Here is a 19,624-nt window from a genome sequence, read left to right on the forward strand (position 1 = left end):
AAACTCGGTATTATCCTCATTGAGACTCTGAGAAACTAAGTTATATTTACATAGTATGTGGCAAATTGCAAATGTAAGTCTAGGCCTCTCTGATTCTTGTACCTCATATTCTTTAGAACTATCATCTTATATAATATCTAGAACCATCCTAGGAAGCAAGTCTCCTTCTTATCCCTATCTTACCAATAAGAAAATGAAGCTCAAGTAGGCTAGGTCACCTGTGCAAAGCCATCTAACAGGTAAGCGTAAAATCTGGAATTCAAGTCTGTACCTGGTTGACTCCAAAACTTGGGCCCTGTAAATGACATCTAACTAAAACTCTGAAATTTCAAAATCTCACTAGTAAGTCTGTTTATTGTGAGTGCGACTAATGACCTTCTGAAAATAAAAACATAAAAAATATATATGTATATTTATATAACATATGTAAGTATTAAGTATAGCACGTCCTTGAATAATGTCATTTTGTTCAACGTTGTTTCCTATGGTGTTGATGAGATACCACAGGAATTTAACTTTGGTTTCTATCGATTAGACTACAGTAAAATTGGCTTCATCTTACATCATTTTGTTTAACATCACAGAACCTATTGATGACATTAAGTGAGGGCTTAACTGTATATCAATATACCTACTAAAAGGTATATATACCCACCAATAGGTATCTGCCCATGTGAAAAACAGCTGTGGGAGAAGCATTGTGGAGGGATGGACAGGTCCTCACAGATGTGTGCTTGCTCACCTCCAAGCAGCTACTATGTTTCCATTTCCTGGTGTTTCCCCTGATTACTAGAAGGGAAGCAATGCATTCTGGAAGAGATTCCGGTTGGGCAAGCTCAAATTGAAGAGGCCAAGCCCAAGCACTCTTGTAAGTTAATCCTAAAAAAGAGTTGAAAAAGGGGTTTTGAATTGAGTTAAGAGAAGGTCTTTAAGTTTTGAGACAAAAATAACTCTAATTAGACGGTGAAACAGAACCCAGCTTCCAAGGGGCTGAGAAATCACTAAGAGGCGAGAACAGAGCAAGAAGTTTTACTGTCAAGGGAAGGTAAACAAAAAGGGCACAAAACGAACAAAGATGTGCTTCAACCCTGCTTCCATAACTACTGACTCTGTGACATTAATCAGAGAGTTCTCCTTCTAAGCTTCAGTATCCTATAGCCACGTACAAGTTACGTTTTGAATTCCTACTATGTGCAGTGAAGACAGAAACTGTTGTAATCCAAGACAAATCCAAAAGTCTGGAAGCAAAAGACTTGGAGTCTGCCTTTAATTCTGTAGGCAAGTGAAGCGGGCTCCGTGTACTCTTCTTCCCTCATACATCACACATCGTTAAGGAGAACGTAGCATACTGGAGTTCCTTCAGGAGCTGGAATAATCGGGATGGCTGGGCTAAGACTCAGTCTGAGGTAAGAATCAAACTCATGAGATGAAAACCCATTGAAGGAACTGGGGCTGTTTACCAGAAGAGAAGTCCAATCAAGACCTAACATGTCTTCAAGTGCCAGAAAGACTGTCACTTAGAACCAGGAGAGAGGACTACCTTTTACTGAGCTGCTTCTAGGCACCAAGCATTGTTACTAAGCACCTTACGTGGCTTATATCAATTAAAAAAAAAAAAAATCTAAAAGGTAGACTTATTAATCCCATTGTACTGGTGAGAAAACAGAAACTGAAAAACTTAAGTAATGTGCCCAAAGGCACACTGAAATTTTCGGGCAAAGATGATATTTGAACCCTCATTTCTCAGGTTCAACGCCAAAACATATGCTCTATCTGTAAGTTAATAGGTAATACCATTTCAGTATAGTGTTGATGGATGGAGCTAGAAAATATCAGACTCAGGAAAAAAGAAGGGTGTTCTAGTGGTGAGAGAAGAGGCTTCGAAGGGGTCACAGAGCAAGCTGTTAATTGGGAATATTCAAACACAGGCTCTTACAAAGTATGGTATAGAAAAATTGTTACTTTGAAGAATGTGGTAAAGGTATTGAGAATTTTATTTTAGTTCTTATCTTTTAGAAATACAAACTTTCACAGGTGTGAGTTGATCACTGTTGAAACTAGGAAGTGGTAAGTACGTGGAAGTTCATAACACTATTTTCTCTACCTTCATGTATGTTATACTTTCCTACACTGTTTTGGGGTTGGGTAGCAGAAAATCCAGGGGTATAACAGTGCTCCCCTAAATGGGAACATTTGGAGATGAAGCTAAAAATGAAAGAGACACCTAGTACAGGGAGAAGCCATGTTTGTTGAGGCTTTTCTCTTCCTCCCAGGACTTGCATGTAAGGCCTAGAAGCATGATGCTCAGAAATGCTGGGAGTGACAGGACTCTCAGGAGCCAAGGGCTCTGCTCAGACTGACTGGCTGAGTAACAGGTTTAATGCTTGCTGCTATCACTGCATCTGCTGAGTGAATCGTGAAGCACATCTGGAGCACCTTCTTTTTTTTCTTCTTAGATTAGAGAGAAATAGAGAGAGAGCTGGATTGTTTGTGACTTCCCCCCAGGCCTTTAGCATCACTGCTGACCAAAGCTGCCTAATGACTCTAGAGGAGCCCTCTATGACCAGAGCTAAGCTCCAGCAGGGATGGGTCTGCAGCTTGCTCTGTTCCCGGAAACCCAGTGCTGCATTGGCTGGTACAGTCTTTGCAGGGCACCCTCAGATAAAGGATAGCTGTGTGAGAAATGAGTGGTTGTAGGGACAGCTGGGAAAGGGATTTCAGCCCTGGCTCTGACCTTTGTCAGCCCTGTGGGGTTTCAGAGGGTGGTACTATCCTCTCTGAGCCTCAGTCTCCCTATCTGTAAAATAAACACCGAGACCCTCATAGGCCTTGTGAGAGGATGATGGGAGCCAGTGTATATGACAGCAACATGTAAGCATCCCAGAGCAAATTGGTAACTCACCTACCTGTTCGTCACTCACCCATTTATTTATTCTCAACAATCTATTTCTGGAATGTCTGCTATGGATCAGGCACTATACTAAAAGCTGTTGCTGCAATGCTGAGCTAAACTCCAATGGAATTTACCCCCTAATGAATAGGAAAATATTTTGACTTAATATAAGGGAGAATATTCTAGAAATGAGGGAAGCAGGATGCTTAGGGGTCACTGAGCAAGCTTTTACTGAGGATGTTCAAACACAGGCTCCATGACCTTTGCAAGGCGTGGTAGAAAGGAATCAAGAAGCAAACGAGAGTCTGACTGGAAGCCTATTCAATGCCTGCATTCCTGAGCTTTCCTGCTCTTTCCTCCTCATAGCACTGCTGCCTCATCATTAATGAAAAGCATAAAATGTGGAGGAGGAGGAAGAGGAGACAGACATCCAACAAACAATGACAAAACATAAAAGCATGATTAGAAACTATGAGAACTGCTAAAGAAGAAAGATAAAAAAGATAAAAAAAGATCCAACAAAAGTAAGTAAACAAGCAAAAGGGGATCTTATCAAATCTAGACGCCTCGGGAATCTGGTAGGCGAGCGAGTAGCAGCGAAGTCAGCGGACAGAAGTCAGTGAAGGCATGAAACCCATTCCACGCAGAGGGAACAGCACGTGCAAAGGCCCTTTGGAACGATAAAGACACAGCTTACAGAGACTGCAAGATCACTGTGACTAAAGCGCAGACAGCCAGGGAGGAAGGGATACAAGCTGAGTTTTAAATAGTTGGAAGGTAAACCTTTGTCTTGAGCCCCAAAGCAAGTGGAAGCCAGTTAAGAAGTTTAATCAGGAAAGTGATATGAACACGTTTTAGTTTTGAAAACATCACTCTCGTTACAAGGAAAAGACTGGATTAGAGGGGGCAAGATTCATTGTTAGCCAGTAAGGGGGCTCCAGCAACAGTCCAGGTGAGACGTGGACCAGACTTGGTAAAAGTGAATATATTTGAGAAATTCTTAAGGAAAATCTAAAGGTCTTATTAGTGGGTTGTAGTGTTGGGGATTTGGGTGTAGACAGGAAGACAGGAGAGGTATCAAAGATGTCTTAATGTTTTCAGGATTACAAGAACTGAGGTAGAAAATGCTATCAAAAGACAGGGAAAGTCATTTACGACCAACGAAGAGAAGCCATAAAGTCCCATGGGATGCAGGGAACCAACACTGGAACAAATGAGGGTGAGTCAGTGCAGCGAGCAGACATGGGTGATTTATTTAAAAACTGTGGCCATTAAGTAAAGACATGAAGACAGTAGGTGGAGAAGGTAATCTAATACAGTGATGGTGTCAAGAGCATGCATTCGTCGTCGGCAGCCGTCCGTCTCGAGAGACGATGGTGTAGCTTCTTAAGAGTCTATCTGCACCGCCAAGAATGGCTGTGCAGTCCGACTCGGGAGTGACACGGTATCTGTCTCCTCCCGTGTTGAATCGACATCTTGCGATGACGCTGGAGTGTCCTCTCCAGTGAAGCTGAAGCTACAGAGCCTGGGCAGGGTGATATGGAGGGTCTGCTGTTGCCCATGCAGCAGACCCCCCCTCTCTTCGCAGCTGAAGGGTCCAAGGGAAAGACGGAGTCAATACAGCTTGGCTTCAGGTGCGCCGCAGGAGTTGCCGGTGTTGACTACAACGTCAAACCGCCTTAGGGACTCCGGCTCCGGATTTTCTGTCGGGGTTTACTCCCTTAGCCTTTCCCCTGAAGAGGTATGCCGCAAGGCAGCGGAGGTTTTTTGGAGTCAGAGTTTTCCTTCTCTGATGTGCCCTGACTGGAAGATCGAACCAGCGACACTTAGCTCGCAGGCCGACGCTCAATCCACTGAGCCAAACCAGCCAGGGTTTGCATGCATTAGACTTCCATTTATTACACTTCATTTGAAAAGTTGAAGGGTGGCAGCTAGGAGAGAGTGCGTAGCAAAGTGAGAAAAAGCTCGGGCACCCAGGTCAAATCCTGCCTCCACCAGGACCTTGGGGCAAAGGGATCTGACTTCTCCGTGCCTGAGTTTGCCCAATGGGAAAAGAAAGATGACAAGATATAGCGACAGAACCCACCGTGCAGGGCTGGTGAGAGGATTCAGTGAGCTAAGTACATAAAGAGCTTGAGCTGAGTTCCTAGTACGACCGAAGAGCTCGATAAATGGTTATTTTTAACGCATGTGGAACCTACTGAACAAAATAAACTGAAGAACAAAATACAACTGGAGGCATGGATACGTAGAACAGACTGACAGCTCTCAGAGAGGAGGTGGTTGGGGAGATTGGAAGAGATTAGCCAAAAAACATATATGCATATATGCATGGCCTATGGACACAGACAGCAATGTGGTGAAGGCGGGGGGTGGGGTGGGGGGGTGGGCAGGGGATGGGTAGAAGGGGGCAAAATGTGCGGGGGAATGGGGAATATCTGAAATAGTGTCAAGAATAAAAAAATAAATAAAATGTAAACCTTAGTTTATTTTTTTTAAGGGCATGGGAAAGACATTCTGCGGTTCTCTTTTTTATTAATTTGCTAAGTCTGTATGTCCAAATGGTAGGGGGAAATAAACAACAACCCATAAACTCTCTAATCTCTGACATGCAATGTGTTCGCATTTGCCAAGTCTGTATGTCTTGTATATCTTATTGAGTTGGGTAGTCCTCTGGTCTCACAGAATAGCTATGTTTCCCAGTTCTGCAAGTAGGCAAGCCAAGCTTTAAGTTCCTCTTTTGTAATTGACCGTGAGCATGTTGAGTAATATGGGGATTATTTCCCCCCTCTTTTCTTTAATCTCCTCTCTTGCCAAGGATTGCCTGACAGTCTGGTTCCTGACCAGTTCACCTCCTTCTCAGAATACGAGGGAGACGGAGAGGAAACGGCCCGCAATAGCAGAGAAGATTCATGCCAGATAATAAGAAGTACTTGGCTTTCTTAATCCCTAAACAAGGGATTCCCTGAAGGAATTTCAGAATGAGAAAGACAAAAGATATATGGACAATGATTTGGGGTAGTGGTTCTCAAGCCCGGTGTGCATCAGACTCACTGGGGAAGCTTGTGAAGATGTAGAATCCAGACTCATCCCCCAGAGAGACAGAATCAGTAAGAGAAAGCCAAGAATCTGCATTCTTAACAAATGCTTACCCATCCCCATCCCAAGCGATTCTGGTGGACTTTGAGACACTCTGAGATCCAAGTTTCCACACCCCATTAGGAACTCCTAACCTCTCTAGTTCTGCTTCCTTTTTTTTACCCCTTCCCTTTCCAATATACTGTATCATTTACTATTCTGATTGTTTATGTCTCCCACGTATACGCCGGTACAAATAGAGTGTCCAGATGGTAGAAATATATGTCTGTTTTACTCCCTAATGTATCCCAAATGGCCAGAAAAGGGCCTGGCCCACAGGAGACCCTTAGTAAATATTTGTTAAAATTATTTGAATTGTGCGTCCCAGACATCACATATATGGGCTTCTGATGGGGGACTCAAGAGTTGGAAAATTTTAGTTTAGGTAATAACTAATAAGCTTAGTACTCAATGCATGTAAAAACCTATTATTCCAGGGACTGAAAGCTTGACCCACCTTGACTCCAGGAGACCAAAAATGGTTCCACCTCTGTGCTTCAGGAAGACTGCAAGTAATCAAGATGGTATCAGAGCCATTGTGCTCCGGGGACAGATGTGCACCAGGACACAGATAAAAAGACCACAGCCCAGGACACAGACGGAAGAATACTGAAGCTTTTATTCAATTAATTGTTTCCCTGAGTTCCAAACTCCTTACCTACACTTTTCTTCTCCTCCTTATAAAAAGGGTTGGTTGAAAATGGATGTTAAGACGGTCTGTTAGGGTACATAACCCACAGTCTTCTAAGACTGCCGGCCATTTGAACAAAGGGCCCATAACGATTCAATCCCTGTCTCTGCTTATTGGGTCTGGCAGGTGACGGGCAGCATGAATGTTGGCTTTTCCGGTTTCACTTCTGCCCGGACACCGGCAACTAAACTGGCCTTCTTATTTTACTGTTCTATGACATGTGGGTCAAGAACATTTAGAAAATGTGCTGATGCCATTTATCCCCCCCCCCCAAAATAATTACAATAATATATAATTCTATAAAAACTTTCTGGGGATAGAGATCCAAAGGTCCTTTAAAACCAGGGGTCTGAAGAGCCCAAATGAATAACCTTTGCCATAAAGCAGCCCTGGTCCCTGTAATTCACCCTTCAACTGTTGCTGTAGTTATTTTAGTCTAAAACTCACACTTAGTCATGACTTTCCCTTGACCCCAAATCTTGAAGTGTTCCTTGTAGTTTACACGGCACCCAAATCCTTCAGCACAGCATTTACACTCGCCCACAGTTCAGCTTTCTGCATATCGCTTCTCTAGTTCTATCTCTCCCAAATCTTTCAGACCTATCACAAGACATAGACATCTGGGTTTGAATTCTGACCCCACAAGTCACTGGCTGTGTGATCTCAGATAAATTCTTTATTTCTGTAAAGCCTCAAGTTTTGGCTTCTTAATTGGTGAAATGGGCATAACAGTGCATATTTCAAATGTGCTGTGGCAGGACAGAGTGGGAGGGCACTTATCAATATGCAGGAAGATCTTTAAAATGCCAGGGGTATAACCGGTAGCCAGTAATAGTTGGGTTTTTGCATCATTTCACACATAGTGGGATACAAAGCAAAAATCAACAAACAACATAAACAAACTCATACATGCAGACAACAGCATGTTTACCAGTGGAGAAGGATTGTGGAGGGAAGGCAAAGAGGCATAAGTAAAGGAGGTCAAATGTAAGGACTTCAGGTGGTAAGAACACAATAACATATACAGATGTTTTCCTGTAAAGTTGTTACCTGAAATTTATATGTTATTAACCAATGTTAACCTAATATATTTAATAATAAAAGTTTTAAAAAAATAATTATTGGGTTTTAGTCTTCTATATGTTTGGCACATAGTATTTGACATAATTTCCTTTCCCCTTCTTTTCTAATATACCTTGGTCTAGGCCACAGTTTGTCCAACATTTTTAGTAAATCACTTAGTCAGTAGACATTTTTGGCTTTGCACATCACACTGTCTTCTGGGAGTACAGCTCGATTCTGCCATTGTTGCAGGAAAGCAGCCACGGGCAGTAGACAAAGAGATGAGTGTGGCTGGGCTGCATACATTTTATTGGTAAAAGCAGGTGGAAGGCTCATTTTCCCACTCTGGCCTAGACTAGCTTTGGAATTTTACAGACCTGGGTCCCAGCTTCTCTGAGCCTCGGTCTCCTCATCTACTACATAGGGATAATAATAGTACTTTCCTCTTAAGTTGCCAAATGATTAAATGAGATAAAGCAGTAAAGCCCTTGGCACAGTTTTTGGCAGATAATGTATATCTAATCGATAGTATTATCATTATTAGCAGCAGGCTTGCCTCAAGCTATTCCGCTATCTGTCCACATCCAGCTTCCCTGCTCCAAGAATCTAGTCCAGATTCTCCCTTTCAGAGTTTTTCTCCCTCTTCTCTAGTGCTGTTGGAATGTCTATTGTATTACTGAAAATAAGTCATGCATTAATGTAGCATATGCAAGTAATTATAGTTACTTATGTGGCTCTTCTGCCTGATCCACCCGACCATGGGCTCCTTGAAGGCACAATCTATGTCTTACTCCTCTCTGTAGCCCATATCCTAGCACAGGATCCCACACACACTAAGCACCCAATGCAAGGTGATGGCGGTGATGCTGAGGGTGGTTGGATAATGACAGTGGCAGTGGTCATAATAATGGTGTGCGGGGGTGGGGAGGGGCACAATCTTGGCTGTTAACTTCTTTTCAAAGAGGAGTCACTTGGAATTCTCTCCTCAGTTTGAGCCAAGAAGTGTAAATAGAGAAAACAAGTCTTTCTGGCAGAGAGGGAGGATCTGCTGGAAGGTTAGACAACCACAACAAGACCAAAATTACACATGACTCTCCCTTGGGCAGAATGAAAGGGAAAAACAAAACAAAAACAAAAACCTCACATTATCAGAAGTCAGAGACCTGAGCACTTGAAAAGATTCGTTCAGATCTATGGAGTATCGTACAGTCTTCAGAACAAGAGTGAACGGGCACCTAACTTTCTCTACATGAGAGTCCCGTGGGGACGTTAGCACCACCCACTTCGCTGATGAGCAAACTGAGTCTCAGACCGATGACATTTCCAAGGCCGGAAGCCATGCCTGACCGCTTTGAATTCAGACTTGGCTGTGTGACCTGGACAAGTCATTCTTCATCTCTAGGTCTCGGTTTTACTGTTTGTAGAATAAAGAGGCTGATCTGGAAAATAAACAGGGTACAATTTTAATATCCCTCTCTACTCATAAATGCCATGACACTGGGATAGAGTACAAGAGACACCTATCTTTCTCTTCCCAACTTTAACCTAAGGAGTCAAACTGGTAATGTCTCTGGATGAAAAATAAGTTGCAGGTCCTGGGATGCCTCTTCCGTATTTTCCTTATTTTCAGGGTAGAAGCTAGATCTGCTCCTATCACAAGGCCAGAGGGGAATGTGGGTAACGGTAACCAGTACTTATCATAACTAAACAGAAACCAAAACAGCAGAAGCATTCATGTCCAATGTCATATACAAATCAAGGATGGAGCCTAGGTGTCCCAGGTGTCTCAGATGCCACATGTTCCAGTTCCCTAGTTCTTCCATAGAAAACACTTAACCCAAAAACAGATAGGGATAGATGCCATAATGCCTCCTTTTTACACATGAGCAAAAGTAAGGTCACCCCGTCCATCGGTGGCAGAGATGGAATTCAAATCCAGTTCTGCCGGGTTCTTCAGCAGGATACTGCTCTGTCTCCCCCACTTGGAATCTCTTCTTCTTCACCCAAAGGCTAAACTAACAGCCACACAAAGTCTTGTATGTTAAGCACTAGTTATGCTCAGCCAAGCTCTGTGGCTTTGGGCTATGCATGGGTCATTTAAGAGGTGGTGGTGGTGGGGTTTACATATTAATCAAATTCTCCATCATAAAGACATTTTTTCCTGCTTCGCTTGTTCAAAACCACAACGTGAAGTATAATGATGGCTTCTCTTCCAGCTGGGACAGAAGGCATCATCCTTTCCTATGCATTCACAGAAATAGGCCCAGGGATACCTCAACCACCAAAGGAGCTACTGCCCAGCGGTCCTGAGGCCCAGTGGCCCCGAGGCTGTCCACAGCACACCCTGGCCCTGGTCCAGAATCAGGGACCAGAACTGCCCCACAAACCTCAGGCAAAGCATAACCCTTTTCTGATAGTCCTGACCGTGTCATAAAATGGGACTCAGGGTCTGACTTAGCACCTCCAATGACTCAAGGAGTTAGTTCTCACATAGAAGAGTGGTTCCATCCTGCCTTGGAAGGTCTACAGGAGAAGAAAATTGTTCTAACTCAGGTTTAACTCCTCACCTACAGAGTATAAGTTCCAGAAATGTTTATAAAGTAAGAAAATGCTCCTCAATTCCCTCCATTTGTGATCCGCCCTTTCGGGTTAACCAACGACTTCTCCCATACAAAATACAGATCCCACTCTAAACGTCCTGTCCCTAGCACTTGGGGCACCTGCAGAGTTATCAAATATTACTTAGAAAAGAAGGTGCCAACGGAAGCCTAACTAAAGGAGGGGGCCGGTTTAGACCAACAATATTTTTTATCATTATTAAAAAAAAGTTTTCTCCTGCCATGCTATGAGCCAGGCACTAAACATTCCGTATCTCATGCGATCCCCATGAAGGAGGGATCATGAAACCATGTTTTACAGATGTGGAACCTGAGGTTCGGGGAGGCCATTTAGCTTTACAGAGTGAAGAGGGGATGAAGGCAGGATTCCAACCCAACCAGGGTGGAATGCAGAGCCTACACTATCTGATTCCGCTTAGACAAAGTCTCTTGCAAGGAGCTCAGGAAGAAACTCACTCATCCTATCTGTTTTTGTTTTTTGTTTTTTTTTTTTTCCAGGTGGGAAAAGAAAGGCTCAGAAAGAAAAAGGACTTGTCCTAGCCTCATTATGACTCAGCATCAGAGTTCAGGCCTTTTTTTTTTGGTGTGTGTTTTATGCGTATGGCCTCTGCCTCCAGCTGCAGAGAAAGGCGGAGACGGAGAGATGGAGAAAGCAGGGGGAAGGGGAGAAGGGGTCTTAGGAAGAGATAAGGAAACAAGTGATGGAGGCAGCGGAAGTGGCCACCCTCTCATCACACCAGCCTCCCTCAGCGGCCATATCACCCTCCTTCAGGGCCACCTCCAGACCTGCCACGAGGCTGTCCCTGCCCCCGCTGCCCCCGCGCCCACCGCAGCCTGGCTCCCTGGGGCATGCTCCCCTTCTCAAACCCCAAGGCAGGCCTGTTTAAAGTTTCATGGCAGCCTTGGGGTTTGAGGATGCGGGCCAGAAAAGGGGAGACCCGGGGAAGCCAGCTCCAGCCAACCAGCTCTGCCATTTCTGTGCAGGGACGACTAAGTGGAGCAGACGTGGAGCTCGGAAGCAGCACCTGGGCCCGTCTGCCTTAACTCCTCCACGCTCCCCACCCTCCAGGGACAAACTCCTCGCCACCACAGCTGCTCGGCTTGCCGGGTCTGGTCCTGCCCCTCTGCTCAGCATTGCCTGTGGGTCTGTCCCTTGGTCTCAGCCCTTGTCACTCATTTCTCAGAGAAATGGGCCGTGTCTGCTCCTTCTTCAGGCCTTTGCAGGAGCTCAGACTTCTCCCCGTCTCCCAAACCCAGGCTGCCACATTCATTTCATGCACCTGGCCCCAAAGACTCACCTGCAATGTCACTTCCTCAGGGAAGTCTTCCCTGACCCCACAAAGCCCCATGTGACACACTTTCAAACCCCGGCACTGGCCTTCTCGTAGTACTGAGCACAGTCTGTCTTTACTTATTTGTGTGATTGTTTCATTAATATGTCTCCTCCACAATTCTGTGAACTCCATGAAGATACAGACAACTTGTCATACTCTTCACTTCTCTGGGTGTGTGACCCAGTACTTGCCTACAGTAGATGCTCAAAAAGACTTCATGAATTAACGAGTCAATGCCTAGTGCTCCAAGGGCTCCAATCTCCTATAAGGGTAACAGTGACATCTAGTGGCCACTTTCCACACCCAGTCGGACAACACATGGTGAATGGACCCCGGGAAGACCTCGCTGAATCTCCAGAGTTGAGTATTGTAATGATGCTAAGGGAAGCTGGCACTGAATTCAGACAGAGGGTAATTGGACTCCTAAGCAGAAAAGAAAGGAACTACACCACTGCTCTGCCTCCACACACGTGCCAAGAACATATCACAAAATTCCAGGGACTGAGCTAGTGTTGTGCCACATGACAGATGAGGAGAGCGTGGCCCAGAATGGCAGTCATTGGAGCAAGCAATACATGGGACTGGTAGGCGCCTCACCCACCTTGGCAGCTGATTAGGGAGAGCTCAGCCCTGCACAGCTACCAAGGTGCTGCTTTTTTCAACCTCAGACACAATACCAGTTAGACCAACCTCGGCAGCAGCCTCCATGGGTCTCCCTGCTTCCACTCTTACATTTCCACAATGGACTCTCACTCTGAAGCCACACAGAGACATGAGGTCTTTCCAGAAGGCACTGAGCCATGTAATATGAAAAATAGAGACATTAATTGAAAAAGATACAAAATACAAGGAACATTGTACATAGGACAATGATGCCTCAGTTCCCTTCAAGTAGGCACCTTGGGACCTCACACAGTTCTCCAAATTGCCATCAGCTGCCCCATTGTATTTTCCTGAATCTTATCAGCAGTTTAAAATCTCTTCCCTTTCAAAAGTGATTTTAGTTTTGGGAAAAGCCAGAAGTCACAGAGCACCAAATCTGGGCTGCAGGGTTGCTGAGTCAGCTGGGTGATTCAATGTTTCACCAAAAAACTCTGCACGAGACGTTATGCATGAGTGGGCACATAGTTGTGATGAAGCTGCCAATCACCGGTTGCCCAGGGCTGCGGCCTTCTGAATCATATGAATAGTTTCCACAGTGAAATGTTCAAGCTTAATGCAAAATTTGATGCAGGTTTGTTGCTCTACTTGCTTATTTTGAATGTGACAGCCACATAGTACACATGCTCACTCAATGGCAACTACCACCCCCACTGCCTAGTACAGTGAAGTCATCATTGTTCACACATGCGCATTTCAGTCCACTCTCCTTGGCTGCCAGGTTACATCGTTTCCATGCAAACCATTCTTGTTATATTAACAATGGCTGGACTTTTTCTGGACAGATCTCGTATATGCATATTTGGCTTTTCTGTTGGTGTCATTTTGGGGACCTCTGATGCACAGAATAAGATTATTTACAATGCTTGGTTCATGGGTCAAGGTCATTGTTGCATCATGCATGGTTATGTTTTATGTAGCATCCAGATAGTGTTAGTTATCTAGCTAGTTTATATATATATATATAAATTTATTTTTAGAGATGGGGAAGGGAAGGAGAAAGAGAGGAAGAGGCACATCAATGTGTGGCTGTTTCTCACATGCCCCCAACGAGGGACTTGGCCCACAACCCAGGCATGTGCCATGACCAGGAATTGAACTGATGACCTCTTGGTCTGCAGGCTGGCGCTCAATCCACTAAGCCACACCAGCCAGGGCATTAGCTAGTTTTAATATTCAAAAACACTACCATAAATCCACCACCCAGAACACTAGCCAGGGACTTAACTACTTAAATGTAACAAGCACTCCCTCACAACATCAGCCTGCCCCCCCTGACTCAAGTTTACCATCATCCTGAATTCTATGGTCATCATTTCCTTGATTCCATTTTTAAATGCCTTATTATATCTGCATTTATTACTAAAAGGTAGTGTATTAGGAATGTGTATATATCTTTTTTAACTTAAAATAGTAGAAAGGGTATCATGCTATTTAAAATGTATCTTGGAAACTTGATTTTCATTTAATATTATGTTCATTCATCTCATATTGTCACTATAGTTCATTCATCTTGGCTGTTGTACAGTATTCCACTGTATGCATATCCCATATCTTAACTTCATCCTATTGATGGTCATCAGGATTGTTTCCAAAGGGCTCTTTCCACCACAAATCTAATCCTCTGAGCCTCCTGTTGATCAGGTATCTATAGCATCTCAAGGCCTTCTAGTAGGTCCAAACTCCATGGTCTAGCTTCCAATAGCCTAAATGACCAGGCTCCCTCTTACCCCGTTGGCCTCATCTCTGCTTTCCTTCCATATTTTAGTCATGGTCATGGGGGATTTCCTTCTGTCTTTGTATGGACCATGTTCTTTTCTGCCTCAGGTTGTCTACTTAATATTGCCCCTCATTCTTGTTCTCATCACCTCGTAGTCCTCTGTAAAGCCCTACCTGATACCTTACACCCTCTGGACACAATTTTCATAGCATCCTACTGGATGTTGTTAGTGGTCTGCCAAAGTGTGTCCTTTGGATGTCCAGAGCTGTCAAGGAGTTTCTGCAGAGAGAAGAGGGGGACCAAGTAGATGCTTTAGCCACCTTCCTCTTCCTCACTGAAGGAGTGGCATCACTGTTCCTGGTTTTATGGATTGCGGTTCCTGAAAGCTGCCCTTGGAAAAAGTGTGTCACGAACACAAGTTTGCAAACCAGTAAAGCAAATTATGCCTATGGTCCTCTCAAGCCCTGACATGCTGCCATTCAAAGTGAAAGATGCAGAAAGAGCAAAAAGAGGAGAAATAATTTTACAATTAAGCCTGTTTTCTCTGGAACAAACCAACTTACAGCAAATCACTAAACATCTTTGAGGTTTCCCCACTTGTAAAGCAGGTACGACATTAAAATGAACCATATGGACTTGCCATTTTTACAAATAAAAGATGGTCGGCCAGGTGTCTGCTATTTCATATGAATCTATCCAATATTTATAAGAAAAAAATAGCTTTGAAGGGTGAATTAAATAAGATAATCCAAGTGTAGTACCGAGGGAGACACCACCAGTTTTTCACCAGACTCACACCTTCTTCTCCTAGATGCACAGACAGGACACATCTGCGTCTCTCACTAGAGACAGGTGTGCCCAAGAGCTGAGCTCCAGCCAATGGAATGGGAGCTGAAATGATATTTGCCACTTTCAGCCTTGGCCCATTTGAACTGCTCAGATACAATGCCCCATGTGCGTTCTTTTTCCACTTCAAGTGTGGAAACAGCAGGTTGATGCAGCACAAGACGGAACAGGCTGGATACCTGAACTACTTCTCAGAGGAAAGCTATTCATCAGAAAAAAAAAAAAAAAGAAAGAAAGAAAAAAAAAATCTATTTGGAATTCTGCACAAACAAGAAATAAACTCTATTGTATTAAGCCCTTGAGATTTGAGGGTTCGTCGGTCATAGTAGCTTGTGTTATCAAGCTACTTACGCACTTAAAACATGGTAAGGCATCGATAAATGCTAGTGATGATGATGATGATAATAATGATGATGACAGTCCCAACAGACCAAGGGCCCATGGGGCAGAGGGTAGGAGAGTTGGTACTGAGGTCTGACTTAGCGGCTGTGTCAGGGGGCTCACCTCTTTGGTGCCATTGTCTTGGATGAGGGTGTAAAGTGGGACCACACGGTTGATTTCCAGCAGCACCGGTGTCGGGCTCAGCTGCTCCTTGCCGGGTCGGCGGCAAAGGTGACAGGTAGATGGACAGCGGCCTTTCTCCTCACAGCGGATCTCCACACCTGAGATGAGCTGGTCATCCGACAGCATCTGGGCTGTCAGCAGACCTGAGAGGTAGGTGATGAAGGGCATGGACTTGAGCTCCTTCTTGCTGCCCAACTCCGTGGTCTCTGGGGAGGGAGAGATACATTCAGTATTGTTCAAAAGCTCGGACTCTTCAACCTATAAAGAGTCCGATGTCCTGAGGAGCTGGTATCAAATGGAAAGGAAAAAAGGACAGAGTGGTTTGTTCATGATGCTTTATTAAGAGCACTGGACTGATGGCTCAGAGGTCAGAATGAAGTCCCGTTCTACCATTTACATTAAATGAACCCCTTCCTCTCTTTGGGTCTCACTCTCTCCATATTTAAAGATGGTGGACTAGAGGGTTCTCCAAGGACCTTGCAAGCTGTTCATACTCAAGAATATTTTTCCCAACCAGAAATCCTTCCTGTCTATTGTCAATTTACAGAATTTCTACCTTTCTGTTATGAACCATCTCCAGTCCTATATTTTCCATGAAGTCCCACATAATAGCGGAAACACAAGCCATGGAATGAAGTAAATTTCAGTTTAAATCTCAATTCTACTTGATATTAGCAGTGCGACCTTGGAAAACATCTCTTAATCTCCAAGAGCCTGAAGTAGTTAATTCTGTAAAGTGGGATTGATCCTACCCACCGAAAGAGTCGTGAGCCGTAAACGTGATAGAAGGTGGACCTGTCCGGAAAAGACATCACTTCCCCTTTCCTTCTCTGCTCATCTGTTCCGCTGTTCAAACGCCTTCCCTGCCTTATTTTTCACGTGCACCCTCAGATCTGATTCCCACATGCTCCATTCTGCGTGGTCTCTCTCGATCCGTACAGCCAGTGCCTCCCCATTTCTGTGCTTTTGCTCAGCCTGTCCTACTTTTCCCCTCCGTCCCTCCAAATCTTTATCATCCATCCATGCTCCATCCCAGTGTGACCTTCTTCAGGAAGTCTCTCCTTGCTCTAGTCCTTCTTCTCTGAGTAAGTATTTCCACTTATAAGACCTTATCTTGTTAAGCTTATTGTCTCATCCCATTTTCTGCTGACCTCTCCACCCCTATAATCAGGTTTTAAGAGATCAGGGGCCATGTTCTCCAATCCTGTCCCCACCTTGTCTTCAGTGTCTAGCATGGTGCTAAGAATGTCTTTGAGACTTAATAAGAGAGAGAAGAGTACAGAACTCTGAATGGCTAGAAAGACCTTCATGTTCAAGTCTAAAGGCTCCAAAATTCTTCCGAGGAATTCTAGGAATCCCAGGGAGCATCTTGGCAGCTACTTGACGAGGGCAAGAGGAAAACCAAGCAGGCAGAAAAACTCTAAACGCACGTCTCAACTTCCAACAGAGCAGTTCTACTTCTCTCAGTTGTATAGACTGGCCTTCTACATAAGATCTCATAAGAAGAGAGGGCTCAGGGGCTATGTCAAAAAGCTTGAAGAAGCAAAGTGATTTGTACAATTCAGAGGGTTCTCTTTACGTTATAGACTCTGTGAATGGTATCTTCAAAGTTGTACAATGCATAGTCTGAGTGGCAAAAAAGAGGAAGCCCCGCGCTAAGAGGCAGAGCTGACTGTAGATGGGAGCTTCTTCCAGCCTGGTAACGTCAAGGCAAGCTCCTGCCCCCGCGGAACCAGTCGGCCCTGGGCACCGAGGTCTGGCAGAAAAAGAAGGGTGGTCTCCTATTCTTGCTCTGGGCTTGCAGTGACAGGCAGCTGAACTGGAAATGGGCTTGCCAATTAGAAAGACAAATAAATGCGGCCTTCATTCATTACTCTCTGGGCCCTCAGGCCTGGGATCTGGGCTCCACCTTTTCTGTCTGGCTGTCAGCAAATACTTATGAACATCAGATCAAAGGCTCTGGGGGAGGAAGACAAGACATATTCCAGCTAGCCAATCCTTCAGAGGGATTAAAGATGGGTAGTTACTAAGATAAACAAAACAAAGCTGTGAAAAAGGCAGCTCTGCAGCTGGGGAGATAGAGACAGTCTCATATGCAGATGCACTGAAAGGAGAAGACGAAGACTTTTGGAAGTGCTGGCTGGAGGGACAGTTTTAGAGAATGGTGACTTCGAACTTGGGAGCCAATAACCATTCAGAGAGATGGGGAGGGAGGACATATTAAAGCTGTAAGGTCATTATGAAGTAGTTAGCACACACTCTGACCCAGAGGTCAGTAAACTATGGCCCATGGGTCAAATCCAGCCTTTTGCTTGTTGTTGTAAATAAAGTTTTATTGGAACATAGCCACCCTCATTCTTTCTATTGTGTATGGCTACAAAAGCCTAAAATATTTACTATCTGATCTGTTGCAGAGAAAGTTTGGAGGATTCTGCTCTAGCCTTAGGTTACAGATGGGAAAACTGAATCTCAGACAGAGGGTCACGTTAAAGTTTTTACTTTAACAATCAATTCGTTAAAGTAAAAACTTTGGAATCAATTAGACCATCAATACACTTAGATTGTGCATCTCCATGGAGAATAAATAAAATGGGACATCTTTTCTCTATAAGACATCTTTAAAAAACTATTGAAAAAGCACACCTTTGAAAAAACACTAATCTAGTACAACCCTCCCACTTTAAACAAGAGAAAATTGTGTCCCAAAGAGGAAAATGACTTCCCAAGGTCACACAGTGAGTGATTCTTTTTTTAGAATTATGTTTTATTGATTATGCTGTTACAGTTGTCCAAATTTTCTCCCTTTTGCCCCCTTCCACCAGGTACCCTCTTCCCTACAGCAATTAACCCTCTTAGTTCATGTCCATGGGTCATACATGTAAGTTCTTTGGCTTCTCCCTTTCCTATACTATTCTTAACATTCCCCTGTCTATTTTGTTCCTACCAGTTATCCTTCTTAATCCCTGCACCATTTCCCCATTTCTCCCCCTGCCCCCTCTAAGATAATAACCCTCCAAATAATCTCCATATCTATGATTCTATTTCTGTTCTGGTTGTTTGCTTAGTTTGTTTTTGCTTTTGAACTTTAGATTCAGTTGTTGATAGTTGTGAATTTGTTATCATTTTACTGATCATAGTTTTGACCTTCTTCTTTTTAAAAAATAAGTCCCTCTAACATTTCATGTAATAATGGCTTGGTGATGATGAACTCCTTCAGCTTTACCTTGTCTGGGAAGCACTTTATTTGCCCTTCCATTCTAAATGATAGCTTTGCTGGATAGAGTAATCTTGGTTGTATGTTCTTGCTATTAATCTCTTTGAATACTTTTTTCCAGTCCCTCCTTGCCTGCAAAGTTTCTTTTGAGAAATCTGCTGATAGTCTTATGGGAACTCCTTTGTAGATAACTTCTTTTCTCTTGCTGCTTTTAAGATTCTCTCTTATCTTTAATTTTTGGCATTTTAATTATGATGTGTCTTGATGTGATCCTCTTTGGGTCTAGATTGTTTGGGACTCTGTGCTTCCTGGACTTGAATGTCTATTTCCTTTGCCAAATCAGGGAAGTTTTCTATCATGATTTTTCAAACAAGTTTTCAATTTCTTGCTCTTCCTCTTCTCATTCTGGCACCCCTGTGTTGGTACATTTAATGTTGTCCCAGAGGTTCCTAAGCCTCTCCTCATTTTTTATTTGTTTGTTTTTGCATTCTTCTTTCTTCTTTTTGTTCTGGTTGAATGTTTATGTCTTCCTTTTGTTCCATATTGTTGATCTGAATCCTGGCTTCTTTCCCTTCACTGCTGGTTCCCTGTATATTTTTTCTTTATTTCACTTTGTACAACCTTCACTTCTTCCTTTACTTTTTTGCCATACTCCATGAGTTCTCTGAGCATCCTTATCCACCAGTGTTTTGAGCTCTGCATCTGATAGGTTGGTTATTTCCATTTCGCTTAGTTCTTTTTCTGGGTTTTTTTTTTTTTTTTTTTTTTTTTCTGTTCTTTCATTTGGGCCATATTTCTTTGTCTCCTCAATTCGGAAGCCTCCCTTCCCTGTGCTTGTTTCCGTGTATTAGGGAGAGCTGCTTTACTCCCTGCCTTAGTTGCAT

At 43.7% G+C, this 19,624-nt stretch overlaps 1 protein-coding gene across 3 annotated transcripts in view; it reads right to left on the minus strand.

The window, feature by feature from the left end:
- Window positions 1-19,624, minus strand: part of ASTN2 (astrotactin 2) — an 839,367-nt gene that overhangs the window by 157,173 nt on the left and 662,570 nt on the right. For all 3 annotated transcript variants that reach the window (XM_090274637.1, XM_090274635.1, XM_090274634.1), the window contains one exon: window positions 15,467-15,732. In XM_090274637.1, coding sequence (XP_090130763.1) covers window positions 15,467-15,732 — 266 coding nt within the window. The remainder of the gene's footprint in view (window positions 1-15,466; window positions 15,733-19,624) is intronic.

This window comes from Furipterus horrens, unplaced genomic scaffold (genome assembly GCF_987537825.1).
Source record: "Furipterus horrens unplaced genomic scaffold, mFurHor1.1.pri manual_scaffold_4, whole genome shotgun sequence".
NCBI lineage: Eukaryota > Metazoa > Chordata > Mammalia > Chiroptera > Furipteridae > Furipterus > Furipterus horrens.